Source organism: Mirounga angustirostris, unplaced genomic scaffold (genome assembly GCF_029215605.1).
Source record: "Mirounga angustirostris isolate CCGP_5_RB_7025 unplaced genomic scaffold, mMirAng1.0.hap1 SCAF_10, whole genome shotgun sequence".
Classification (NCBI taxonomy): Eukaryota; Metazoa; Chordata; class Mammalia; order Carnivora; family Phocidae; genus Mirounga; species Mirounga angustirostris.
In genome coordinates, this window is record NW_026991718.1 from 113,343,134 (window position 1) to 113,371,086 (window position 27,953).

At 51.7% G+C, this 27,953-nt stretch overlaps 2 protein-coding genes across 2 annotated transcripts in view; one reads left to right on the forward strand and one right to left on the reverse strand.

Moving 5' to 3' along the window:
* CDK5RAP1 (CDK5 regulatory subunit associated protein 1) overlaps nt 1-27,953 on the reverse strand; it is a 110,519-nt gene that overhangs the window by 6,668 nt on the left and 75,898 nt on the right. The gene's annotated exons all lie outside the window — the stretch shown is intronic.
* BPIFB1 (BPI fold containing family B member 1) lies at nt 271-27,644 on the forward strand. Its single transcript, XM_054509559.1, has 18 exons — nt 271-385; nt 1,472-1,613; nt 2,300-2,407; nt 3,707-3,850; nt 4,582-4,663; nt 8,016-8,079; nt 9,828-9,913; nt 10,922-11,101; nt 11,959-12,012; nt 12,469-12,627; nt 13,079-13,146; nt 13,678-13,723; nt 14,582-14,645; nt 15,565-15,641; nt 23,305-23,368; nt 24,841-24,947; nt 27,377-27,529; nt 27,594-27,644. The coding sequence occupies exons 1-18, from the start codon at nt 271-273 to the stop codon at nt 27,642-27,644; spliced, it is 1,764 nt and encodes a 587-aa protein (XP_054365534.1).

Below are 27,953 nucleotides of genomic sequence, written 5' to 3' on the forward strand. Positions count from 1 at the left end.
AGCAGGGAGCCCGATGCGGGGCTCGATCCCAGGACCCTGGGATCGTGACCTGAGCTGAAGGCAGAGGCCTAATGACTGAGCCACCCAGGCGCCCCTCACCGCCCACACTCTTAACCACTTCACTAAACAGCCTCTTCTGGACTTTGTGCCCCTAGTCACCAGGCATGGCGGGCCTGCCCTTGACCTCTCTGCCCAGCTAACAGGTTCCTTCACCTGTGCTCACCCCAGGTTCCTTCCCCTGCCACCTGCTGCTCACCGATCCCCAAAAAGATGGCTGGCCCATTCACCTTCACCCTCCTCTGTGGTTTGCTGGCAGCTACTTTGGCTGGAGCCACCCTCAATCCCCCTGCAGTTCTTAGCCTCGGCCGAGAAATCATCAAAGAAAGTAAGTCTTGGGGGGCCTCCCTCTCCCTCTACCCCCCTAAAAAAAAGCAAATCTCGGTCACCCAGGCCTCACCACCATAAGGCAAGAGGGCAGGTGGAACAGCCCTCCAAAGGAGGGAGGGAGTTCCCCATCACTGGAAGTGTGCAAGGCATAGCTGGAATCCCAGCTCTAGGGTGAGACTCAAGTGGATGAGTTGTAAAGGCTGGGAGTGCCTATGATCTCAAGACTCCGTGATTCTAAGATCCTCCCTTCAATTCCATGATTCCACTGGGCCCCATCCTTCTTTATGTCCCTCCAGAGCCTCCACTGACAAGTCTTAACATTTGCCAGCTGGCAAAGGAGGAATATTTACAAGTCCCACCTCCATTATCACGGAGCAAAGGAGCAACACACGGGGACTCTGGGACACGGTGGGGGACACATACCCGGGTCATCCTGCCAGAGGGCTGAGGGAGCTGGGGTATTTATACACCAATTCTCCTCAGTCATGGGCTGCAGGCTGCTTCCAGAGCTGCTTCTGGAGCACCCAGCACTTCTGACCTGCTCTTCACACAAGCCAAATGGGCTCTGGTTGCCAGGGGAAAAGTCCAGCAGGGACCAGAACCCAGGACTCCTGGCTTCTCCTATCTCAGCTCAGCACCCGAGGCTCTCTGGACAACAGGTCCATATGATGTGGGTGTCAGAGAGTTGTTAGCAAGTATGTTTTGGCAGCAAAACAGCCCCCAACAAAGCCTTGTGGCTCCCCTGCCTCTTGGCTCCAGAGGGTTTGCTGCTGGCTGGTGGGAGGGATGCAGGCCCATATGCCCACATTCCGGCCAATGCTCCCACAGAGGCTGGCAATGCTCAGAGGGGTGAATGGTCCCACCTATGCCCCCACCTTAGTCCTTATGTGCAAATGACCTATCTGGACCAATATCCTCAAAGCCACATCTCCACAGTAGATGGTCAGGATGGAGCCATCCATCCCCTGGCCTCATGTCCGGGTCCAGGCAGCCCTGGGTGATGCCACCTCCAGGCCTGAAGCCACTGCCAAGCCATTCATCTCGCCCCTCCTGCTGGCCCCTAATCTCTGGGATCTGCCTCCAGGGCTGACACAGGAGCTGAACGACCACGATGCCATCAGCATCCTCCAGCAGCTGTCACTGCTCAGCACCATACGGGAGAAGCCAGCCAGGGGCATCCCCATACTAGGCAGTGTGGTCAACTCCATCCTCAACCATATCATCTGGTAAGTGGAGCAGGACCAAGCTGGGCGCTAGCTCCTTCCCCACCCCTCTGCCCAGGACACACTTGGCATATTCAATCGACCAGTCAACAAGCAACAGTTGGTGTCAACTCTGCGTGACCAAGAAAAACGGGTCAAAGTCCCTCCCTCAGGAGCTCCCAGAGGAGTTAACAATAACCATAAGAGAGCGACACAGGAACCCTAACGGGGTGACCCCAGAGGAAGGTTGCCTGGGGAAGGACAGTGAAGGGGAAAAGTGACACTTCTCAGTGGAGGCAGCAGGTGAGCCAGTGACTCCATGCTCAGCAGGAGACAAGAAGAAAATGGCATTCCAGGGATTGGGAACAGCCTGAGCAAGGCACAGGGTGGTGAGAGTCACTCAGACCCCAAGGTATGGAACTGAGAGGTCAGTGGGGCCAGTACAGAGGGTCTTCCACGTCAGCCCAAGGATCTGGGATTCATCTCTTAAGAGGCAGGGAGCCATGGAAGCCTTTTTAGCAGTGGTGGAGGGAGGGTTGGGGGCCAGACCATGCTGGGGAGGAGTCAGTGGACAGGGCTCAGGTCCAGCTGCTCGCTGGACACCCCTGGCTGGGCACCAGGGGAGACAGGAAATAGTCAGGGGGCCAGTTCGGGGATGATATTCAGTTGAGCATGAGGCATGAATCTCCTCTCTCCTGTGTCCCATCCAGGCTGAAAGTCACCTCAGCCAACATCCTGCAGCTGCAGGTGGATCCCTCAGATGAAGGCCAGGGGCTGGCGGTCAAGATCCCCCTGGACATGGTGGCTGGACTCAACACGTGAGTGTCCCCTCAGTTAGATACAGCAGGCCTGACAGGTTCATTCACACATTGCCCTTTTTCTCCACACGGGATCTGGTAAAGAGTGTCCCAAGCAGAGGGAAGAGCAAGTGCAAAGGTCCTGAGGCAAGAGTCCTTTGCCCTGAGGCACTTGCTTTGTCCAAAGGATGGCAAAGAGAATAGGGAGAGAGAGGGAGAATGGTGGGAGGTGAGGTCCTTGTGGGGCCTGTGGGCCAAGGTGAAGACTTCGCTTTTACTGAGTGAAATGGGAGCCATGGAGGGTTCTGAGCAGAGGAGAGACATGACATGACTGAACTTTTAAAGAAGGCCTCTGCTGTGTTTGAAGGCAGAGAGGCCATCCAGAAGCACCTGTTATAATCTGGGGGGAGATGGAGATGACTTGGACCAAGGTTTGGGGGCAGGAAGGTGGTGAGAAGTGGTCAGATTCTGAATACGTTTCAGAGGTAGGTAGAGGCAACAGGATTTCCTGATGGATTGAATGCTGGAGAAAGAGAGAGAGGTCAAGGCTGACTCCAAGGGCTTTTCCTGGGTAGGATGGAGTGGCTAGCAACAAGATGGGAAAGATCATGAGAGGAGCAGGTTTGGGGAAGAAGCCTAAGTTCAGTGTGTGTGAAAAAAAAAAAAAAAGTTCAGTGTGTGTGTGTGTTAGAGAGAGTGCTCAAGAGGGGGGTGGTGGAGGGGCGCCTGGGTGGCTCAGTCGTTAAGCGTCTGCCTTTGGCTCAGGTCATGATCCCAGGGTCCTGGGATCGAGCCCCGCATCGGGCTCCCTGCTCTGCAGGAAGCCTGCTTCTCCCTCTCCCACTCCCCCTGCTTGTGTTCCTGCTCTCACTGCGTCTCTCTCTGTCAAATAAATAAATAAAATCTTTAAAAAAAAAAAAAAAAGAGGGGGGTGCTGGAGTAGAGGGAGAAAGAGAATCTTAAGCAGGCTCCACGCCCAGCTCAGAGCCCAACTCTGAGATCATGACCTGAGCCGAAATCAAGAGTTGGACACTTAATCGACTGACCCCCCCAGGTGCCCCCAGAGTTTGGTTTTGTACATGTTAAATTTAAGGCACCTGTAAGACATCTGGGTAAGGAGTTGGGTATAAGTTTGGGAACTGTTGACAGAGGATTTAAACCGGGACAGGAATCCCAAACCTGAACCTGGTGGGGTGACACCCGGGGGAGATGAGGAGAAGCCATCAGAGGAGCTGGGAGGGGAGAGAACCTGCAGACTGAGATAGACAGCAGGTTTGCTCCGACCTGGGGCTGAGACAGTGCAGGCACATCCATTCCCAGGCCCCTGGTCAAGACCATCGTGGAGATACACATGGAAACAGAGGTACAAGCCATCATCCGAGTGAACACCAGGGAGAACACCCACCTCGTCCTCGACGGCTGCTCGAACAGCCCGGGGAGCCTGCGCATCAGCCTGCTGCATACGTGAGTGTGGCCACCTCCCGCCGGGCTCCCAGCACGCCTGGGAGGGAAGCCAGGTGGTGACGGGGAACACTGAGGCCCAGAGAAAGAAAGGGACTGATCCCTCCTGGCTCTTGAGCTGGGCTCCTTTCGGGGAATCTGTGATGCCAAAGAACGTTCAGGACATCAAGGGCAGAAACAAGGATGGTGGGATTTCAGGCATCCTGCCAGGAAGTGGGGCAAAGATTTGAAGGTGGAGAGGAGCCGCATTCCTAGGGCCCCTCAAACCACCTCGGGCAGGCCTGAGTGGAGCTTTGGGTAAAAACATGCTTTGGAGTCAAGCAAATGCATCACCTTCATTTACTGTCCGAGTGCTGCTGGTGACCTGCGTCCCTGGGGCTCAGCTTGGAGGCCACGGTGAGGGGATGAGCTACAGCTCCGGCTACGGCCATAAGCACTCAGCACATGGCACGGCGCTTCCCTCCACTTCTCCTTATCGGGAGGATGGGGAGAAATGCCAACGCTATCGTCCCAGTCTCCAGCACGCATTTCTAAAGACAACCCCCAGCTTCTACTCCCTGAGAACTCTCTGCCACCATCCACACCTGGCTGGGGCTCTACCCCCAGCCCTGTCTGGAACAGGCTGTGTGACCTTGAGCAAGCGCCTTCTTCCCCTGGGCCGTCCGTCTTCCCTTCGGTAAAACAGCGTCATCTCTGACCCTTCCTAATCTCTCTCCCCTTCTCCTCTCCGGAAGGCTCTCCTTCCTGGTCAACTCCTTAGCCCACACGGTCATGAGCCTCCTGGTGCCAGCCCTGCCCAAGCTGGTGAAAACTCAGGTGAGTGGACTCAGGGCCTCTCGGCCTGCAAAGATTGCTCCCCCTGTGGGGCTGGGGTGGAACTGCGAGCTGGTGCTCAGGGCCCTGCGTCGCCTTGAGTGGGAAACTTCTGGGCCTGACCATTCTTTAAGTAGATCGTTGAGGTAAAGGTAATGGAACTGCCAAAAGTCACCCAGGAGACCTTGAACAGTGATGTGCTGATAAATTATTAACAACTGGCTCTGGGAAGGTTGAGTGGAAGGAACCCTGATTTGTAGCACTTGCTGATTTCTCTGGTGTAAACTCGCGCTCCAACGACAATTTCAAGCTACTCATGCGAGGTCACTGAGCAGAGCTGGTAAGAAACACAGAGCAGCACCTTATTGTATGGTGTTTCCACCACCCAGATGCAACTGACATAAATAACCTCAAGGGCAATAGGGAAGAATAAAATATAACAAAATAATTAGGAAGTAATGAGTTTTGAGTTATTAGCTTTGCATTTAGTATAACTTATTTAGTCATAAGTTTATATAATTTAATTTTTAAAACTGTCTGGGTCTACCACATGGCTCAGAAATTCCTGAAAATTTAACACTTGGCCCTCGCAAAGTGGTCCGAGCTGGGTCTAGCATACCGCTGTGTCACATCAACCTGTGGTCTTCAGGGGCCGGTCACCCACCAGGCCCTGCTGGATTTATTTTTCTGAGTCAATAAACACAAGTTAATCTCAATTTATATGTCCCTTGTATGTCACAGGGGAACTAAAACTATAACTTTGACCATTGCTTTCCACTGTAAATTCCAAGATGGGTTCACCACAGTGGGCCTCCTGGGGTTCGAAACAGCTTGCCAGATGACTAATGTTTTTTTATAATAACATTTTTTGGATTGAAAAGATGATATAATAACTCAAACGACTTTGGGGGGAAAATGCCCATAATCCTTCCACCTTAACTTGGCAGCCATTTTTTTCTTTTGTATATATATGCCTTCCAATCTCTACCCACATGCATTCATCTTTGTATGTGGCTGTGCTCAGTGTCAATATAATTTGATATTCCTTATGTTCTATGCCACTGTATAATATTCATAATTATTATAATAGCGGCATCATATTAGTACTTTACTACACCATTCCAGAGAGACTTCTAAAAGGAATCTGAAAGTGAAGAATTCTGTAAAATTTGTCTTTTCTTACATGAGGTATTTTTTAAGAATTTTTTTTTCTATTTAAAGGTGGAAGTTTCTTTATTATTTTAGAGAGAGAAAGAAAGTGAGAGCATAGTCGGGAAGGACAGGGGGAAAGGGAGGGAGAAAAACTCAAGTAGACTCCGCACTACACGTGGAGCCCAAAGCAGGGCTCGATCTCCCAACCTGGAGATCACTACCTGAGCTGAAACCAAGAGTCCGACACTTAACCGACTGAGCCACCCAGGCGCCCCTAAAGGTGGGAGTTTCTTAAAGTAGGGCCCAGCTGGAAATGTTTTCCCAGCCTCAGCAAAATCATATTTTAATTGGCACCATACTTCACTAGCTAAAAAATGTATTTTCCACTAGAAAATAGAGCATAAAAATGCTGTTTGGATAATATCTGTTTTTAAGGGTGAAAGTATATGAGTGCAATGAATGATATGAGAAAACGGGCATTCCATTAATCACCATGGTTTTCCACCATGAGTCAGTGGATTTGATACAATGGTCATATGAATATTTTAAGTGAAATGAAGGGAAAAGGCAGACCATGTTTAAATCTGTCAGGAACCCATCTAGAAAATGCCAAAGCCCTTTTCAGTGGAAATATGTGTGTCCCAACCCTAGCTGCACATCAGAACCACCTGGGGAAGCTTTTACAAATCCTGATGGAGATTCTAATGTAATGAGGCTGGGCAGGGCCTTAGTATCCCAGGGAATTCTAGCTGGTTTCCTGGAGGATTCTAATGTGTAGTCAGGGTTGAGAGCCACTGGTGAAAGTGAAAGAAGGGGAATTGTGAGAGACAATGCCAAGTTTGCCAGCAACACCTTTCCCATGAGGAACACGCCAGCCCTTGGTAGCGAATGCTGGGGGTCTCCAAGCCCAAGTCCTCCAACCCTGGGTTCTGGGTTGGCAAAGCAGCTAGAAGCAGGGAATGGATTTTTCATAGAAAAAGTTAACTGTTCATAGAAAACTTTCATAGAAAAAGTTTCTCAAAGTGCACTGTTCTTTCTCAAGAGTAGCAGTGGGTGGTCAACCAGAAGATTCTTTCACTGGGGATGTTGTATCTAAGACAAATGACAAAATCTCAGCGCACTGACCTAGAAAATGGGCTGCCTAGAACAGAGAACAAGACTCTGGGTTTTGCGGTTTGTTTGTTTGTTTTAAGATTGATTTATTTATTTGAGAGAGAGAGAGAGAGAGAGCATGAGCAGGAGGGGCTGAGGGGGAGGGAGAGAGAATCCCAACGAGAACCCACGCTGAGTGCTGAGCCCGACGTGGGGCTTGATCTCACAACCCTGAGATCACGACCTGAGCCAAACCCAAGAGTCGGACGATTAACCAACTACGCCACCCAGGCGTCCGAGAACAAGGCTCTTGAGTCCCACGAGCAAGTGAGTCAGAGGTTTAACCTCCTCCTTAAGCAAAACAGGCGAGGCCAGGATTACGTGAGGCCAGGGTTTCTTACCTTTCACATTATCGACATTCGGGTCATAGAATTCCTTGTTGTGGGAGCTGTCTGTCCTACATGCTGTGGGGTGTTTAGTGGCCTCCCTGGCCTCTAGCCACTAGATGCCAATAACACCTCCCCCAAGTTGTGACAACTAAAAGCGTCTCCAGAAATTTCCAAGTATCTCCTAGGCAAAAGAATCAGCCCCCTGCTGAGAACTGCTAGCTGTTTTAGGGAAAGAAGAGCTGAGTAGGCAACGGGATGTGTTGGAATTAAAACCCACAAAAGGCACAGAGATTGTGCACGAGTCTGGCTGGGTCTGCCTTGCCCGCCCTGTTCTAGAGTCTGATGTGCAGAAGGAACTCAGTCGACTAAGTAAGTGAATGAAGAAATGCATTCTCCATTTCCCTCTTATGGAAAACATGGGCTCTCGTGAACAGCACAAGGAGTGCGATGGGGAGGGCAGCTGGCCAGCTAGGTGCCCCCTGGGCATAGGGTAAGGAACAAACCATTGCAAAAAAACCCAGGTGACGCCGGGGGCCGGGGTGGGCTCTGAACGGCAGGGATGGCTGACTGGAGTGGACACAACACCAAGCCCTCAATCTCATGGACAAAAGCCTGGCTGGCCATGGACGCATGGGCTCGGGCTGGGTGGGCCAGGCACGGGTCGCTGTGAAGCTGTGTTCTGGCCCCCCGATCATGGAGCCTCTGTATTTGTGCTGTTGCAGCTGTGTCCCGTGATCCAGGCGGCCTTTGAGGACATGCATGCAGACCTCCTGCACCTGGTGAGGGGTAGGTGCTCTGCTCTCTCCCACCTTTTTCCTTTACTGCTGAGCCAGCCTCCACACCCTGGCTCTGCCCAGGAGAGGCCTCCCAGGTCAAGCCTGAGCAGCAACTTAGCCCAGCAGCAAGTGCAATGAGCATCCGTGAATCCCTCCCAAAGATGAGCAGACAGGAATTCACCACATCTGTGACTTCACAAGGGCCTACTATGTGCAAGTTTCTATGTGAGTCAGATTTCCCAGTTCAAATACCAGCTCTGCCATTGACTGGCTCTGTCACTTTGGGAAAGCCACTCCACCTCCTCCTCAGTTTCCTCATCTGTAAAATGGGGTTTCTACATCCCTACATCACAAGATTATTAGTGAGGATTATTTCCAGGGAGGTTCCAGGCACATAGGCGCTTTGCCTGCACAGAGAAGGGCTTACAAACAGGAACTGAATGGATGAACGAATGAATGTGTGGATGAGACAGCAGTTACTGTGGGCTATTAGAAAAGAGAAAACAGGGGAAGAGGCAAGATGTGTGCTCAGGAAGGAGACCATTTCTCCCTCCCCAATAATAGCAGAGTTGGACAGACTCAGGCTTCTGCCCGACTTCACAACTGTGCTGTGCTCAGAGGTCTCAGAGTGGGAATTAGCAGGAAGAAGAAAATGCTACCATCCACTGTTTCGGGATCTGAAGAAGCTCACTCAGAGGGTGACCAGGGTGGGGGGGAAGAGGAGAATGGAATCAGTTCGCAGTGAGCACCCAAAGAGCTTCTACTGGGCTGGGTCTCAGATAACTCCATGAAGTAGCCATCATCACCCCACTTCACAGATAAGAAAACTGAGGCTCAGAGAAACTAAGTCATTTGTCCAAGCACACAGAGGAAATTAGTGATAGGAGAAGGCTTGAACCCACTTCTGCAAGTTCCAAGTCTGGTGTAATTCAGATATGAGCCAACTTAAATAGGGATCAGTCCTGTACAACCCATGAGGCAGGTATTACTATGGTATCTACCCCTATTTTAAGATGGGAAAAATTGAGGTTCAGAGGTAGGAATAGAGTAGCCAAGGCTACTGGGGCTCGAACAGAAGTCTGTCTGGCTCCTGTGCTCCTCAGGGGCAGGGCAGGAGGTCTCCCTAGGGGAGCAGGTGGTCCAAGGATTCACTCCCTGCCTGTCCCTGAACCTATCTCTCAGCAGCCCTCCCCAGTCTCGGCCCAGGAGCCAGGGCAGGTGAGACACCACTGCCACCTGGCGGCCAAGTGGGGAATCCTCAGGCGAACACAAGCGATCCAATGCACAGATGGGTGTGCACCAGGTACTCTGTCCTGGTGAGGGGTGCGGATCACGGTCCCCTGGAGGAGGCAGAGAGTTATAAATAATAGTTCAGTCTTGTTCCAAGCCAGGACCTTGGCAGCAGACCGACTGGGCTCAAATCTGTTCACAATATGACCTTGAGCAAGTCATTTTGCATTTCTGAGCCTGTTTCCCCATCTGTAAAAGGAGGGTAATAATAGGACCCACCTCCTAAGGTTATTGTGAAGACTAAGTAAGTGTAAAGTGTAAGTGTAAAGGTTTAACACAGCACGTGGAGCTTGACAGATGCTCAATAAATGTCATTCTCATCATCATTCTCATTGTCAACATCGTTATTCCTTCTCCTCCCTACCAACCCCCAGGCAATAATGCAGCTCCAGCCAAAAGCAGCCCCCAAGGCGCCCCATCCAATACTGCCCTCCTCCCTCACAGAACTTTCTTCTTGTCCCCGAGCAGTGCCCGTTTCCCTCGGCTCTGACCGCCTGGAGTTTGACCTTCTGTCTCCTGCCATCAAGGGTGATGTCATCCAGCTCGAGCTGGGGGTGAGTGTCATGGGACCTCAAAAGGAAAGTGGAGACACCACTGTCCTTCTCTGACTGCCAAGGACCAAACACCATGGGTCTGTTTTAGGGGAGAAAACACCACTCACGGTTAGGACACACAGGCTGATTTAGGAACTCAATGGGCCGAACCTGTCCCATGTAAACCATCCTGATGGAGGAACCCCAGCAGGTGGAACCCAAGGGCAACACACAGAGCATCAGCCCCAGCAACCTGGCCTCCGCCTCTGGTTTTCCCAGTCAGAGGCCAGCGTATGCACTGGGGCTCTTGGCCTTCCTCTGAGGCGAGCCCCTGCCAAACCCCAAATATCTGATGACCTTGAAACTAGAGCCCAGGATCAAGACCCATCCCTGGAGATCACACAGACCTGAGTGTCTCTCCCAGCTTCACAACTCCCTGGCTGTGTAACTTTGGGCAAGTTCTGTCACTTCTCTGAGCCTCAGTTTCCTCATCTGTAAATGCAGACAGTACTAGTCACAAAGGGGAAGACAGAGTGAGGCTGCACAGGGCCTGGCAGGCAGGAGGAGCCAGAAACTGTCAGCGCTCTGTGAAATGTGGGGCCGCCCGCTCATACTGGGGCTGGGCTCCCTGAAGGACCAGGCGAACCTGGACAGCAGGAGGCCCAGCGCAGTTTTCACGGATCCTTTGGGAAATGGCAGCAATCAAACATTTTCATCAATTTTGTTGCAATTTTGAATTTTCCCTTCATCCAAAGGGTTCGTGAGGTGTCTGAGAAGTCAAAACCTAAATGCCAAAGAAGACATCTAGGTTTTAAAAAATCAGACTGAGGGGTGCTGGAGGAGTAGACGTTGCCGGCCACGTGAGATCACTCATCACCTCAGGGAAGGCACTGAATTCCAGGCTAAGCGTCCTGTCAGCAAAGGCACAAAGGGAAACAGGCTGAATGCTGTCATTTTCTTCTAGGTCGTTATTGGGTAAGTTTTTGGAGTTAAGGTCCCCAGCCAACTGTCTGCTTTGTGTCTTCTTAGGCCAAGTTGTTGGACTCCCATGGAGACGTGACCAAGTGGTTCAACAAGTCTGCAATTTCCCTAACAGTGCCCTACCTGGACAGCACCCCCTTCAGCCTCACTGTGAGGCAGGACGTGGTGAACGCTGCAGTAACTGCCTTGCTTCCTCCAGAGGAAATCGTAGTCCTGTTGGACTATGTGGTCAGTCTCAGCATGAGAGAATGGGGCCCCCTCTGCGGCATCATGGGAATTTCCTGAATTGAGGGGGCTCAAGGGCTGCCCTAAGCCTCTGAGCAGTAATCCCCTGTCAGGCTCAGCTTAAATCCCTCCAGTAATAGAGAGCTCACTCCCTCCTCTCAGACCCTGCCTCTGACATAGAGCTCTAAAGCTGCAAATTTCCTTGTAACATCCAGCGCCAGTCCTAGGTCTGCCCTCTGGAACCTGATACACCTGCTTCCTCTACCAAATAACAGGTCAAAGGGCATCTTAGATAGTGAGTGGTCTAAGGGTAGCAGTCGTGCCCCTGCTGTCCACTGTGGGACTCACGGCAGACCTCACTAATCGATCAGGATCCTCCTTACTAGTGAGCCTAGATGCCGACATGGTCTCGGAATCCTTATCAACCCAGCACAGCAGACAACCACCACCAGTCAATTGGAGTGTGCCACCTCTTCTAGAGTGACCAATGGGGAAACTGAGGCCCGGAGGGGGAAGGGGTTGGCCCAAAGTTAGTATGATGAGAAAAGGGGAATGGTCACCGGCAACCACATTCATGACTATAGTAAGAATTGGCTCATGTCTCCATGTCCTCGGGGAGCGGGGAGCTGCCCAAGACCCACAACCACCAACAACCCGCAGTAAAAGTCCAGGCCAGTGAGGACCCCATGCCCCACAGCAGTTGACACAGGGGCTGGTTTCCACCAGGGACAGTCATGGGGCCTGGTCCATCAGGCCCACCCAGCTTTTCTGGGGTCCTGGGGATCTGGGCAGTGGGCGGCTGGAGGTGCATCTCCCCTCTCCCCTCAGGCTGACCTGCTCTGCCTTCCCCTCATCCTCAGCTTCCTGAGCTGGCCCACCGGTTGAAGTCAAACATCAAGGTGATCAGTGAACAGGTTGGTCCACTTGCCGTCTGCAGTGCTTGCTGTGGTCTGTCCACTGACCCCTGGGGAGTGAAATACGTGTAGGACTGACCCCTGGGGAGTTGGGCTAACAGGGCAGTGCGACCTGGATCAAGTACACAGATGCGATTTCCGCTACAAGTGTGGACAGAGGATAGATTCTAGGGGTTGTGAGGGCATTACGGGGGCGCCTAATGTAACCCAGGAAATGAGAGAGAGCTTCCCTGAAGAAAAGGGTATCCCAGACAGAGGGAGAAGCAAAACCAAAGGCTGTGAGATGGGGACAACAAAAATCCACTCCAGGATCAGAGAGAAGGATGGTGGCTGGAGTAGGAGAGGAAGGAGGGAGGCCAGGAGGGGGGCCAGGGCCCAGGCCGCAAGGGCTACATGGGGCCTGTGGGTCATGGTGAGGCACTCGGGAGGCCTCCCGCGGATCTGATGTCCTTCCAGGCTGCGAATCAGCTGGGGCCCACACAGATGGTGAAGATCCTAACTCGGGAGACCCCAGAGCTCCTTCTGGACCAGGGCAGTGCCAGGGTGGCCCAGTTGATCGTGCTGGAAGTCTTCGCCACCAATGAAGCCCACTACCCCTTCTTTACCCTGGGCATCGTGAGTTCACCTGTCTGTGGCATGAGCAGCAACCTGGGGGACCCTCCAGTTCACTGTTCCTGTTCACCCCTCTTGCTTTCTTAACCGTTTCCACCACTCTTGTCACCCAGCTGGAGGCCCAGCTCTGGTCCTGTGACTTTAATAGTTACGCTCTTTGGGCAGACACTTAATTCACATGCACAGAAGGAATTGCACTCACTCATGTAACTGAGAAGTCCAGATGGTCTAGCTTCAAAAATAGCTGGATCCAGGTGCTCAAACAATGTCATCTTCACTCTTCTCTTCCCATCTGGCAACTTTGTTTTCTGCCTTCAGCCTCAGAGAGATTAGCCCCTCATGGAAGTGCCCCAAGCTGATAATATCCTATCAGGTTGGCAACATCAGCTGGAAGAGCCTTTCTCCCCCTGTGCTTGACACAACCCCTGAAAGAAACGGGCTTCTCTCCTTGCAGGAAGCCAGCTCAGAAGCCCAGTTTTACACCAAAGATGACCGACTTATGCTCAACTTTAATGAAATCAGGTAAACATGTAAATCATTGTCTCACCTTGTGACCAGTGGGTTGCTTTAAACACCAAGTGTTTTGAACCTCTGGGGTATAAGCATGGAGTAAAGGCTACTCTGGAACGTGCAGAAAGGTGACCTAGTCTGGACTGTCCCGCTTTGGGGACCAAACATCAGAGAAAGGGAAGGAAAGAAGAGTGGTTTTGCAGCAGCCTTGGAACAGGCTGACCTTGGCCATGGGAACAGCATGCCCAGCACCATCCCCTCAGCCCATCCTGGAGGACTCCAAGACAGTGGCAGTGACCGTCAGTCAACCCATGAGCCCAGGCAGGAAGCACAGCTCTCCAGCTGCCTTTTGCACCTCTGCCCACTTTCTCCCCACATCCCACAGCCCTCCTGCTACCCCAAAGGGAGTTCAGGGGTTGCTAACTGGAGCCTCTTGGGATAAGTCAAACCCTACATAGTAGGTGCTCCATAAATAGTTGTCAAATGAATGAATGAATGAGCGAGCCTCTGAGAGGCCATTCTCAAGGGCATCTTCCTTTGCAGCTCTGATCGGATCCACTTGATGAACTCAAGCATTGGCCTGTTCCGCGTGAGTATTAATAGATTGTCCCTGGGGCACAGGGGCAGCCCAGGATGGTCCATTTAAAAAAAGAGTCACTGACCAAGATTTGCTTGGAACAAGTTCACCCTAGGCAGCCCCATGGTGGGCTGGCCATTCTCCACATTATCAGCCACAAAGTCCAACCTCCCCGCTCTGGTGTTTACTGAGCACCTGCTATATGCCGGACATGGCTGAGAACACATGCATACTCACAGATACACAGATACACATTCACTTTTCTTCTGTAACATCTTGATTCTTAATGAGAAAACATATCCCTTCCCTTTTTGCAAATCTCATTTTGCTCACGTAGACTCATCTCAGTGACCCTGGATAGCCCCTTCCCTCTGGTCCTCCGTTTCCCCAGCTGAGTTAGAGTGGATCAGAGATCCCAGACCGGCTGAATTCTGTCTTCTGCCATGGTTTTTTTTGTTTTGTTTTTTGGTCCACATGTTTTGTGCTTTTTTTCTTTTGTTTTTTTTGGTTTTGGCTAATTTTTAAGTGGAGAGGTTCCCGCATGAAAATCAGAACTTTGACTTCACTGGAGAAGTCAAAATTCAGGAAACAGGGAGAAATTCCCTCAGGGCAAATTCAGCTAGAACACAGCAGTGGAGCCCCTGAGGGTGGGGGGTGCATCCCTCTAATCCCCAACACCCGCCCCCATGCCCTGGGACTCAGGGCCCAGCTGGATTTGTACTGGCCCTGGCCTGGCTGGTCCTGGGAACCCTCAGTTCTGACTGGCAGGAGCCTGGGATTCCAGCATCTCCCTGGCTGCTCTGGCCAAGGGGTAGGGCTTGGGGGACTTTGGATCCTCAGCCAGGGTAACAATGCCCCTCTCTTTCACAGCCTGAACTTCTGAAAAACATCACCACTGAGATCCTCGTCTCTGTCCTACTGCCAAATGAGAACAGTGCGTCCCTTTGCTATTCATCCCCCATTCCCCTGGGCTTTGAGGGTGGGTGCTTCACTCCTCCTGCCTGCATCTCACTTTCCATCCATCCTCAGAATCTACTCCAAATTCTACCTCCTCCAGGAAGCCTTCCGGTCACCCAACTAGAAATGACCTCTTCCATCTCCAACTTCCCTGGCCAGTTCCTTTACTAGTGCAGAACCTAGGCATGCAAGGTGAACCAGGCAATGCCCCCACCTCACAGGGCTGATGGCGGGAGAGAGACAGAGTTGTAAACAGCTGGAGCACATTCGAGGTGCCTCAGGGAGACCTGGGTTCAAGGGCTGATTCCCCTTCTTGTTGGCTACCTGGCCTCAAACAAGCTGCCTTATCATGCGAACTCAGTTTCTCCATCTGTAAAATGGGAAAATAAAAGTACCTTCCTCCGGCACATAAAGAAGATGATGTTTATAAGGGGCTGAAGGAGGAGCCTGGCACAGTTGGGTCTCAACATCTCTTAACCATTGCTGATGTTTGCGTTGTTATTTGTGTTACTAGTGGAGGAAGCTGAGAGAAATGGTAGACGTAATCTGATTAAGCCCCAGGTTGCGGGGGTGGGGAGAATTAGTAACCTACGCCAACTACCTCTTTTTCACTTATTTTATTAGAATAGACACCTCTGTTGTGAATGACAGGAGCCCCTGATGGCTCTTTAGCAGAAGTGTGAGAGGAGTGAGGGGTGCCCTTGGGAGCAGCCAGCAGCTGGTGCTGGAAGCATGGGGCAGGGAGATGAGGCTGGGTGGGTGCTGGGGCCAGAGGGCAACTGAGCAGAGGTAGGAGGGACAGTCCGAACTGGGTGTGCTGGGCCCTGAGTTCCCTGCCCATGGCTGCTCAACCCCACCCCAAGCCCAGTGGTCTCTGACCACATTTATTATTTCAGGCAAATTAAGATCTGGGATCCCAATATCGATGGTGAAGGCCTGGGGATTCAAGGAAGCTTCATTCTTTCTTACCAAGGTGAGTGGGCTTAAACGTCCTGCCCCAGGGAAGGCACAGTTGCTGGGGGAGTCCTGGGCTGGGAGGCAGGGCCTGCACTCCAATGCTGACCCAGCCGGCCACTCATGGGGGGGCCCTGGACCAGCCCCTTCTTTTCTCCGGACCTCACTTCCTCATCTGTAAGTGTAAGAGTGTAAGACTGTCCTAGCCTGGGGAGCATTCCCCTCCAGCCCTCCCCAGTCTACCCGTTATTCATTCATTCACTTGTTCCTTCATTCAGTAAGGCCTGGCCCACGGTAAGTGCTCAAGAGACGCTCGCTGAGCATTGACCCTCCTTGACAGCTGCTAGGGAGGGGGGCTGTAGCAGCATCACTCCCATCCCCCAAATATTAGCATTAATAGTACTCAATAGCCCATCATCGTTTTGTGCCACTGAACAGCATCTTGTTCAGTCTTCACACCCATTGATGTGGCAGATCCTGCTGTAATCCCCATTTTACAGATAGGGAAACTGAGACTCAAAAACGGCAAATCCAATTCCAAGGACATGCATGCAGCAGGCGGCAAAGTTGGGATTCGCACTCTGCACCTGCCCCCATAACACCTGCTTTGGGTCCCAACTTCTGCAGGAGCCAGTGACAGTGAGGTGGGCCCGTCTCAGTCAGCCAGCCAGCAGGTATTTCCTAAGCACCTACTGTATACCAGGCACTGACCACAACGGTGAACAAAACTCCTACCTTCTTGAAGTTTCTAGTCCACTCTAGGTAGGGGAGACATTGGAAGTAGAATTATTTAGAATTAAGAAAACCCACAGGTGATTGCCTACCCTTCCATGGCCAAGGTGTCCAACCCAAGGACAGAAGGCACTTTGGGCCAAACCTTTAACTCATATTAGTCCTGATTTGCCCAAAGCTGTGGATTGGTATCACTGACTTCCTGAGCTGTTTCGCTCCGGAGAAATTCAGAGAGGAAACGAAGTATCAAAAATGCCTCCCCACGCCACAAGGTCACATTCGGTGTAAGGGTAGGAGGCTTTGTTAACTAGCTTCAAAGGCAAGTGGATGTATAATATGAGTGGCCCACCCTCAAAATCTGTGTCCCACCCTTCAGCTGGCTGTGATGGAGAATAATGAGAACAGTGCTGTGGACAGTACGGAGAGAGGCTGAAAGTCAAAACTTGGGAACCAGAGCCCCAGTGCAATCCCGGCTCTGCCTCTCTCTAGCCATGACCTCAGGCAGGTCCTCTGGCCTGAGCCCAGCTTCCTCCTCTGTAAAACCCAGCCACTGTATGAATACCCGGGTCATACCCTAATAGACTACATTACAATGATCCAGTTATAATATAAGCAGTTTATCTAAAATACATGGTACACTTGATTCATGTTGGATGAACAAGTGTCCATACAACTGGATGGCTAGAGCTTGATTTATTTCACATATCTCTTAAGAAGGGGCATTTAGGTACTTTCCTCCATTTTTTTTTTTTTTACTCAGCTTGCATTGCATAATCCATCATTTGCACTTTGGGTTGGAAAGGTATCGTGTCATTCTTTGGATCTGTTTCCAAGTTTCCTGTTTTGCTCTGTTCATTTATTTTGAGTTAGCAGCTCATTGATTTCCTTTTTATAGCTTTGTAATATATGTTTTAAAAGCTAGCTGAAGGAATGAATAAATGGACAGATATGAGGTAAAACAAGTATGGTTTAGATAGAGCTAATGGTAGAATCTAGATGCTTAGTATACAAGTGGTCACTGGGAAATTCTTTCCACTTTACTCTCTGTTTAAAAATTATCATAATAAAATATTGCGGGAAATCTAATAGGTTAAGTTCCTTGCATAAAAAAAAAAGCAGGGCGATGTTATTAAAAAGTTAGCTGGTTGGGGCGCCTGGGTGGCTCAGTCGTTAAGTGTCTGCCTTCGGCTCAGGTCATGATCTCAGGGTCCTGGGATCGAGCCCCGCATCGGGCTCCCTGCTCCGCGGGAAGCCTGTTTCTCCCTCTCCCACTCCCCCTGCTTGTGTTCCTGCTCTCGCTATCTCTCTCTCTCTGTCAAATAAATAAATAAAATCTTAAAAAAAAAAAAGTTAGCTGGCTGGGACGCAGTGAATACAGCCAGGAATCTGCATTTTATGAAACCTCTTGGGGAGTTTGGTGATCACCTGGACTTGAGGACAACGCTCCTACACAATCCCATCCTCTGCATGCAGATACTTTACCTGTAGCCCAGACCCCTGCACCACATCACCGTTCACACACACACACTCTACTCCTCTGACCCTTCCAAGAATTCTGTGAGTGAGTTCAGGGTCATGATCCCCAGGTCCAGTGGCCACCCTGTGGAGGACCACCTGCATAAACCACATCAAGGCAGGAGGTAAAACACTGAATTGACTTTTTTCCTCCAACTCCAGGATTCCCTTGTGGTCACCCCAGCCTCCTCGTAGACCCCAGGACTGCTCTCCTCTCTCCCATGAAGACTTGGATGGTGGCCATCCAGAGTAGGCTGGGTCCCAGAGGGAGTATGTAGACTGTCTCTCTGCAATAAATAAATACTTGTCTGTGACTCCCACGGTCTGGAGTGTATCTTTGTCCTAACTCAGGAGTCATTTTGCTTCTGGCAGGCTTGGGAACTGGACATCCAAGCCATATCTGCGTCATGTTTAGGGACCTCTGAGCCAATCTGGGCCATGCCCGAGCTATGTCTGGGCCATATACAGACTATATACGGACTATATATGTCCAGGGTCGTGGCTGCCTCTCTGGGCTTCAGGAATAAGAAAGCCAACACTGCCCACCTACCTTCTGTGTCAGCCTCAATAGCACCTAGTGTGGGACAACCTCTTAGGTGGGGGACACATGTTTTGTCAATCTAGATAGTGTGGTGACTTGAGGGCTCTCGGAACAGGGTGACTCTGGAGGCAAATGAACTAGGCTTTGAGTTCTGGCATGACCCCTCAAGAGTAGTTTGACCCTGGGATGTGGCTTCCCCTCTGTGGGCCTCCTTTTCCTTCTCTATAAAATGGGGAGAATCATAGTCCCCACCTTGGAGGAGGCAAGGGGATGAGGATGAAATGCGACAGCAGGGTTCCTGGCACATGGGAGGACCCGGATAATATCATCGGTGGGTGATGTCATTGTCACTATTAATCCCCGGCCTTCAGGATGTCACGACTCATCACTAAAGGCCCTTCCCACTTGGACAGTCATTGTTTCCTGGCCTCCCTGAACCCGGCAGTTTCAGGACAAACAACAGGGCCCCTGTTCTCCAGACTCCGGGCCTGCCCCAGTACACAGAGCCCTTCAGTTACACAAGGGACCACAGGAAGGGACAGGTGGGTGTTTCAGGAAAAGGCATGACCCAACTTCAGGGCATAAACTGGCATAAGACCAGGTGACTGCCTGGGAATGCAGCCCGGAAGGAGCTTCTCCCGTCTACCAGACATGGGCTAGGCCGAGAGGGACACAGAAGAGACAGGACAAGCCCTGCACGAGGTGCTTACATAGGATCAGCAACACTTATGGGGCCAGGCCCCGTGTGGCAGCTTCCTCACGCATCCCCTACTCCCAGACACACTTTGCGTCGACATCCCCACACATCACATTCCATTATTTTCTTAAATCATAACTGAGTCTGAATTTGAACCCTCTCTCACCATGAAGATGAGAAAGCCAATCTCCCCCTTGTCGGTCGGTGGCAGGTCCCTTCTGGTTCCCTAGGGTTGTACGAGGGTCTGAGGGGAAGGGGCGCTTCCAGGATCCTGGAAGATGGGGCAGGGCCTCTAAGTCTTTGGTTCCATCTTCTCCAAAACAGCCTTGGCTCCCGGGTTCTGGCCACCCATGATCTCTTCCTGGAGGAGGGGTATCCTGGAGGTTGGTGGATAAAGAACCTGTTTACTCAGCCACTGGGGCAGGGGAGCAACTCCACGCTGGCTCCCACAGCACCCCAGAGGACCAAGCCCATGGGGGTCACCTGCTTACTACCACACCTTTAAGGGCCGTCTCCTTCCCGGCCTCTCTTTCCCCCTCTACCGGCATCTCCTGGGATCACCTCTCCGACCCGCTACGTGCACGGGCAGCAGTTAATGAAGGAGGCTGGGCTGATGGGGCCAGCCGCGCCCGCTCCCAACAGGGGCACCAGGATCCCCACGTAAGAGGACCCTTGCACACCGAATTTCCCTTTCACTGGGTAGCCAGTCCCTTCTCTGGGCCCTGATTTCAAATCCTACTTTTGCCACAGAGGACAAGCTGTGTGACCTGGAGCAAATCACTTAACCTCTCTTAGCCTCAATGTTCTCCTCTCTAAGATGGAAATTAAAATAAGTAGCTTTTTTGAACCCTTCCCATGGATCTGGCCCTGTGCTGACATCTATTTGAGTTACCTCAGTGAATCTTCACAAACACCACAAAGACATACGTGGGTTTATTATTCCCACTTTACAGACATGAAAGGAAGAAAAAGTAACTTGCCCACAGTTACACAGCTACTGAGTGACGGTGGGCATTTGAACCCAGGCCTGGCCGGCTGCTGAGGCATGGCACAGAACCATGTATGGAAAGGACTGGCTCTACCACTCACCTGCTCTCCTCCATACACCCCCAACACACTCCCTTACTCATTAGGTTCTGAGACTGCCAAATCCTGTATTGGGAGCTTCCTCGGCTCTCTCCCAAGAGCTGAAGGCCCTGCCCCAGGCTCCGCACCTCTGATGTCATTCCTAAGGTAAAGGACCCACCCCCAAACCCACAGAGCCCCCTCCCCACCTCCCCCGCTGAGGTCTGTTGGCCCTGGACCCAGTGCCTGCCACTCAGGCCTCAGTGATGAGCCCTATCAGTTTTGGCCAGAAGCCCCTTGCCGCCTGATGCCAAGGGGACCCCTTCCTCCACTGAAGAGCTCCTCTGAGCACAAGCCCTGGCCCCACCCAGCCAGGCTTCCGAGCTCAGGTTATGAAAGTTGTGCCTTTCTGGGAGGCTGGAGACAGAGACCAGGGAGATGTCGGGCAATCCTGTGACTGGAGAGGTAAGGACAAGGAGGGCACTTCTCAAACGTTTCTTGAGCACCTACAAGAATGTGAAGTGGTGCACAGGTTTTAAGTGGTTCGAATCCAAGCTCTGCCACCTGTGTGACCCTGGGCAATTCGTCTTTCCTCTCTGAGCCTCAGTTTTGTCATCTGTAAACTGGACTTGAGATCCGTGATCCCAGACCATTGTGGTGGGGACTCAGTGATGTGATGAAGCTTTACAACATTCTTGGCATGGTGCCTGCCCCATAGTAAGCACTCAAGTAGAAGTTGGGGCTGGTAAGGATGATTTAAGGCAAGAGGGGGAGAGAGCTGGGAGACGGTGTGATGTACAAAGGGCAGGAAGGGAGGGGAGACCCGACTTGGGTGAACTGATTGAGAAAAGTGCCAAAATAGGGACCAACTAAACTCTGGTGGGATGAATCGTGGGTGAATTTCAGATCAGCCTGGAAGCAAAATATGAATATTTAATGCCATGAGAACAAATTTTCCAGTCCAAAACTCACATATGCAAACGAACAAATACATTTTTTATTACCCAATGTAATCACTGTTCTGAGCTCCTATGACACCAAGCAACAAAAAATTGGATGCTACTAATTCCAGGCATTGGCAGGATTTTCTCAGGTACTTCAGAGTAGGCTCAGCCTTTGAGGGCCTCCTGTCCTCGCTCAGGGGCAGCATTTACACTCTGGGTGGCTGCTTCATGGGTGCAGCATGTTGGGGGCTGGGGGGGCTGCTAATGGTCTCTGCATGCAGTTCCAGAGGTGGGCCCTGCTAATGGTCTCTGCACGCAGTTCCAGAGGCTGAATCTGCTGGGGACACCCCCTTGCCCACCCGGAGGGACCCCTGCCTGTGAGCTCCAGGGTCCCGACTATGTCCTTTGGCCACCTGGGCAGGGCTGAAGTTCAGCTGTAAGAACCTGTACAAACATTTTGGTTGAAATACTGAAATATTTCCCTACTAGCTGGTAAAGAGCTGGGGTTTCAGGCCCCTCTCCCTGGTGCCCACCCCAGCCAATCTAACACCTCCCCCAGGACCCTCATCCCCTGTCCTCCATCAAGATCCAGAAACCTCCACAGTTCAAAGGGAGTACTACATCTTCTAACATCTCACAATGTCGCCCAGCCACATAAACAAGCTGTTGAGCACCCTGCTTGCTAAGTGCTCTGCATATACTGTTGAATGTGTTCCTCACAACAACCTATGCTTATCCCCATTTTACAGATGAGAACATTGAGGCGCGGAGAGGTCAAGTAAGTTGCTCAGGGTCACACAGTCAGGAAGTAGCAGAGCCTGGATTTGAAAGCAGTCCACACGACTCAGAAGGGCATTCCAGGAAGAAGGAACCAAAAGCATTAGTGTGAGGTGGCGAGGGTTGCAGGCGGTGTTCAAGGACTAGCAGATCTGGAGCTGGGGGAAAGGCAAGGAGAGGAAAGCTGGAGAGAGGTTCTAGGGGAGGCAGAGCTAGGAGACCCTATACAATGGGTCCCCAGTGGGCACATGGAGGTGGCCACTGGGGTTCCCAGTTGTATGTCCACAGGTCTTGACTGGGAGGATGCTGCTGGTCTGGGGGTCACTGCTATGTTGGGGGCTGCTGCTCCAGGCTCAAGGGAAGGCCCAACATCTGCTCTTCCTGCGAATCAGCAAGAATTAGCTGGAAACAGGTAAAATTTAAGGGGTGGGCTTCAGGAGGCAAGATCTCAGGGAAGGGCAGGGGTGGGAGACGGTACCATCTCCCTCCCCAAGGCTTCTCCTCTTCTGGCATCCCCAACACCAGCAGCAGAATTTGCCTTCCTGGGGCGCCTGGGTGGCTCAGTCGTTAAGCATCAGGCTTCGGCTCAGGGGTGATCCCAGGGTCCTGGGATCGAGCCCCACATTGGGCTCCCTGCTCAGCAGGAAGCCTGCTTCTCCCTCTCCCACTCCCCCTGCTTGTGTTCCCTCTCGCTGTGTCTCTGTCTGTCAAATAAATAAATAAAATCTTTAAAAAAAAAAAAAAAAACATGGATTCTTAAAAACAAACAAACAAACATGGGTTCTTGTTATTTCCTTGGAATATATTCATTCCTAAAATCAGAGTCTCTGAGGTGGAACGCCTGGGTGCCTCAGTTCGTTAAGTGTCTGCCTTGGGCTCAGGTCATGATCTCAGGGTCCTGGGATCTAGCCCCGCATCGGGCTCCCTGCTCAGCAGGGAGCCTGCTTCTCCCTCTCCCACTCCCCCTGCTTGTGTTCCCTCTCTCACTGTCTCTCTCTATCAAATAAATAAATAATCTTAAAAAAAAAATGCAAGAAGGCATGAAGGGGACAAAACAGAAAAGGAAAGGGTAGGGGTGGGGGAGGAGAAGAGAGACACCAGGAAGGAAGCAGCCACTCTAGAGTTTCCATGTCACACAGTCCCTCCAGCCCTGCCCTGGACTCCTGCCTGTGGCCTCAGTTTCCCCTTCCATGGTGTCTCAGACCCCACCTACCCTCCCCCACCACTAGGATGGACCCCCTCCTGGCAAACGCAGCTCTGGAGTTGGTGACAAGTGTCTTGGATGAGGCATTGCCCTTCCTCCTGCAGAAGGTAGTATGTTTTTTATCCTCCTCTGCCTCCTGGGAGAGGGGTGTGACCCCGAGGGAGAGCCCCTCAACCTGACAAGGACCCCTTCATGCCTTCCCTGCAGGTATGCCCCCTGGCCATGACCCTACTCAACTCACTGCTGGAAGGCCTGCTGCATGTCACTCTGTGTACGTAGCCCCTGACCAAGGAAGGGGCTTATTTTCCATTCCCCTACTGTGTGCCAAGAACGATGCTCTAGGCTCTAAGAATATAACAGGAAACAAAACAAAGCCTACCCACAGGGAGCCTCCTTTTAGTGAGAGTGAGAAAGTGCACTGTGTCTTACGACCTCAGCGAGTCATTTTCCCCTGGAGCCTCAGTCTCCCAATCTGTAAAATGGGACTAATCCTAGGCCTACAGAGTGGACCGCACTGCTGCAATAATACATATAACCTGGCGCAAAGCTATTGCTCAATAAATGTTCATTGTCACAAGAAGCACAGACCTAGCCCGCAAGGAACTTCAAACTAAGCAGAGACAGAGGGCAAATTTCTGCCTGCTTCGCTGCCTCCCCACACCCATCCACCCTCCCCCAGGGGAAGCTGAGTCCTGGTTTCGTTGCAGCCCCGGCCATCTTTGGGCCCTGAAGACTTCCAATACTATGTCACCACCACGGAGCTCACAGACGAGGCCATCCTGATGAACGTCCCGATATGCCACCCCCCACACCCCCCGGCCAGGGCAGACCCTCCAGGGACTTCCACTGGCCTGGGGGAGGATGGGCAAAGAGGAAAGTGAGGTGGGGCTTCTCTGGATAGGAGGCATGAAGAAGAGAAGGAGGAGGAGAAGGAGCAGGTAAAAGGCGGTAGGCAAAAGAGGAGGAGAGAGAGAAGGAGGGAGAAGGAAGGGGGCACCTGGCGGCCCCCGGCCTCGGGAGCTGGTGCTGAGCCCGGAGAGTCCCGCCTCAGCGCTGGAGAGCAGGGGTGGCCACAGGGCTACGTGTCCTGTGAGCGGGCATCAGGCTCCAACAAGAGGGCAAGTGGGGCATTTCAGGGGTGCAGGGTCATGAGTAACGCCCAGCTGGAACGGACCCCTCAGATGGGGAAACTGAGGCCCACAGAAGGGATGAGGCTGGCTGCCCAACTCCCATTCAATGCTCCCTCCTCCTTCCCATGGAATGGTCAGAGGTGGGTCAGGTGGGCAAGAAGGGTACGAGAGCATAGGAAGAAGGCGCTGTTAACAAAGGCACAGAGGAGGGAATGGGGTCAGATGAGGGAGAAGCAAGGAGAGGGGGCTCGTGCGTTCAAAACCCAGCTCCACCTCTTAGAATGTGTAGGACCTTGAGCAAGTCACTTTACCGCTCCGGGCTTCCCGGCTTCTGTTTCCTCATCTGTCAAATAGGGACAGTTGGAGTTCCCATCTCACGGCACCCTTGCAAGGCTGAAATGAGAGTGCACGCATGCGCACGTGTGTTCAGCGCTGCCTAGCACGTAGTGAGCCCGTGATATTGGTTACAGCTGGAACCGGTTGTTGGCCAGGGAAACTGTTCCCACTGAATTTCTCCTTCTTCATTTTTCTGAAGCTTGTGACACCCTGCAGCCCCAGCCAGAGACCCCGAAGGCCTGCCCGCCTAACCCCCCCCAACCCCTTCCAAAATTAGCCCAAGGCAGCATGGCGGACCTGGCTTTTGGGCTAGAAACCTACAATGACATCCTATCCTGCCTCTACACCGGCAAGGAGATCCTTGTGGACCCCCAGGACTCCAAAGTGAGTGCTCAAGAAAGGGCACTACATAACTTTATTGCTCTACTTTTCACATGAAGAAACCAAGGCCCAGCCCAGCTGGCAGAGTGCCTTTCTGGGTGGACCTAAGTAAGTCACTTCCCTCTGGACCTCCCTGGAGAACTCCTATTCAGCCTTCAGAACCCAGCACAAAAGTCCCCTCCTCTAGGAAGACTTCCTTGAACATCCAGGTCCGTTTATTGTTTCTCTCTCCATAACACTTATCCATTCATTCATGCCACAGATATTTATTGAAAGCCTACTATGTGCCAGGCCCTGTGCACCCAGGGTCCCTGCCCTTGCAGAGTTCAAAGTCAAGGGGGAGAATAGAAACTGAACAAGGAAACAGCCAGAAAAATAAAATAATTTATCTTATTTAAAATAAGAGCAATGGATCAGCAAGTGACTAGTGGGGATGACAGGGCTGCCCTGGGTGCTGCAGTCAGTGAAGACATCTCTGAGGAGGTGGCCGGAATGGGGACGAGGAGGCATACCCAAAGAAGTCTGCAAGAAGAGCAAGTGCCCAGGGTCAATGAGGGGATCAAATGAGGGAGAAATCCAGGTACGTCATCACCTAAAAGCCCGTAGCAGCTCCTCACCACACTGTGAACAAAAGCCAGGCTCCTCTCTGCAGCTCCCTGCTAACCTCTCCAGCTCTGTCTCCTTACCTGCCACACTCCAGCCACACAGGCTGAGCTGCTACCCACCTCAGGGCCTTTGTACATGCTGGTCTCTCTGCCTGGAACATTCTTCCTGCCACTGTTGGTCTCAGTGCAAATGTCATCTCCTCAGAGACCATGTGGTTAGAATGTTCTCATCTATGCATGCTTACATGTGTGTAGAAAACAGTCAGGATGTACTCCAAAATGCCAATAGTAGTTACCCCTGAAAATAGAACTTGGAGGAAAAGGGAAAGAGGTGTTGGGGTAGACTTGTACTTTTTACTTTATACATTTTTTTTTTACTATTTTCTATCATGATTGATGATTTTCAAAACCAATGGAGTATGGATAGATGGATAGAAATGTGATGAAGCGAGTATAGGAAATGCTCATTGAAGAATCTAGGTGATGAGTATACAAATGTTCCTATAAAATTCTTTTATCTTTGAGGAATATGTGGAAATCTTCACAGTAAAATACTGGGGGGAGGAAATCACTGCAACAACAAAATGTTAACATTTCTAAATATATCATGGTGAGAAACCAGGTGAATGGCCCCTCCCATGCTGACAACGGGGGTCGTCATTCAGTTGGGGGCAATTATACCTCATTGAACCACACTGACACCCCTGCCCCCAAAGCTGCTCAGAACAGATCTACAGGATTCTAAATGCCACACATTTTGCCCTTTTTCCAGGCTACCGAGCTCATTCAACTGTTGTCCCTGGGAGAGTGGGAGCCTGGGCCCCAGGTGGGTGTGTTGCCAGCTTCCTTCCCCTCCAGCACGGCAGCCAGGATCTCAGGAAGGAGTCTGGGATTGGGGCAGGGTTGGGCCGCAGAAGCAGATTCCATTTGGCCAGAGTTTTCTACTGTGGACTCCAAAATTCAATGCAGCTACTTCACAGGTGCCGTGAGGGTTAGAGGAGTGGACCCAAGTAAGGCGCTTAGCTCGTCGCCCCGATCAGGTGGCCCATGGCCAGGTGGCTGGCATCATTACTCACTACTGAACCAGGCCCTGACCCCACTAAGGCATACCTACTGAGGCAGACAGAGGTGTGCATGGGGGCAACAGTGAGCAGTGACTATGTGCTAGTCCCCTCCACCTACATCAACATAACCCCCAGACACTCCATGCTTCATTCCATTTTCATACATCAGCAAACTGAGGCACAGCAAGGTGAATTCAGCTGCCCAAGCTCATATTGCTCAGTAGGCGGCAGAACCAGGATTTGAACCCAGTCCTGGACTCCAAAATGCTCAGTGTCCTCTCTCCAAAGGCTATTAGAATATGGCATCCGATGAACAAACCACAATCGCAACAGGTAACAATAGCACGACGAGCTGCCGGGCTCTGTCCTAAGCACTCTACACGACTGAATTCATCTAATCCCCACAACAACCTTATGGAGGAGACACGCTTATCCTTATTTTACAAGTATGAAAACAGAGAGATGAAGAAATTTGTCTCAGTCCACACAGCCTACAAGTGGGGGAGCTGGGATTCTGGCTCCAAAATCTATGCTCTTACTTCCTACACATGCCCAAGAAAAGGAGGATGTCACTTCACCTTAAAGGACCTCAGGGAGGTTTAAGTAAACTTCCCAAGGTCATGCAGCAAGTTTCGGCAGAGCGAGAATACAAACTTGGAGGCCCGACTCCTAAGATGATCCTGGTCCCGTTCCTCCAAGCTGGAAGTTAAGGAACTCCATCCTCTCTACCTGTCTGCACCTTTTCTGCTTTAACTTCATTCAGACTCCTAATCAGTCCAGACCGAGTGTGAGACTGACCATCAGCGCTCCCGACCCTCCCACCGTCCACATTGATGGCCACACCGCCATGGTCGCCCAGCCGGGTTTCCTGGTGCTGCTGGGGCCCAGCAACACCTCCTCTGTCTCAGTTTCCTGGGTGAGTAAGCCTTGAAATTCTTTGTTCCTCAGGGGCCCTGGATCCACTTGGGGGGCCCCTCCAGGGCCGGCTGACTGAGGCAGCGGTAGACCTCACCGCCAAACCTCAGCGTTGAGTCTCCTGCTAATATTTGATCAAGTCACATCCAAAGAGCTGCACCTGTTGTCAGCACATTAAAATGCTTGAGCACCAGCTCCCCTGAGCGCAGCTCCCAGCGCTCCCCAAGGACCTCCTCAACAACTAAAGGGTTTTGCCTCCGACACCCTCTGCTCAGTGCCTTGCAGATAGTTGTCAAGTCTTCTGACTGTCTTCCCTGGACATGGCTGCATCAGAAGTCCTTGTCCACAAAGCCAGGAGAAAGATAGAGAAACAGTTCATGAGGGGCTCAGCGTGTGTGTTCTCTACTCTATTTCTGGGGAAATAC

Excerpts from the sequence above, each read along its gene's own strand:
- BPIFB1 (XM_054509559.1), top strand. The coding sequence starts at position 271 with ATGGCTGGCCCATTCACCTTCACCCTCCTCTGTGGTTTGCTGGCAGCT. Across the intron at positions 12,628-13,078 it reads CCTTCTTTACCCTGGGCATC|GAAGCCAGCTCAGAAGCCCA; the intron begins GTGAGTTCACCT and ends CTCTCCTTGCAG. Across the intron at positions 14,646-15,564 it reads CCTACTGCCAAATGAGAACA|GCAAATTAAGATCTGGGATC; the intron begins GTGCGTCCCTTT and ends TTATTATTTCAG.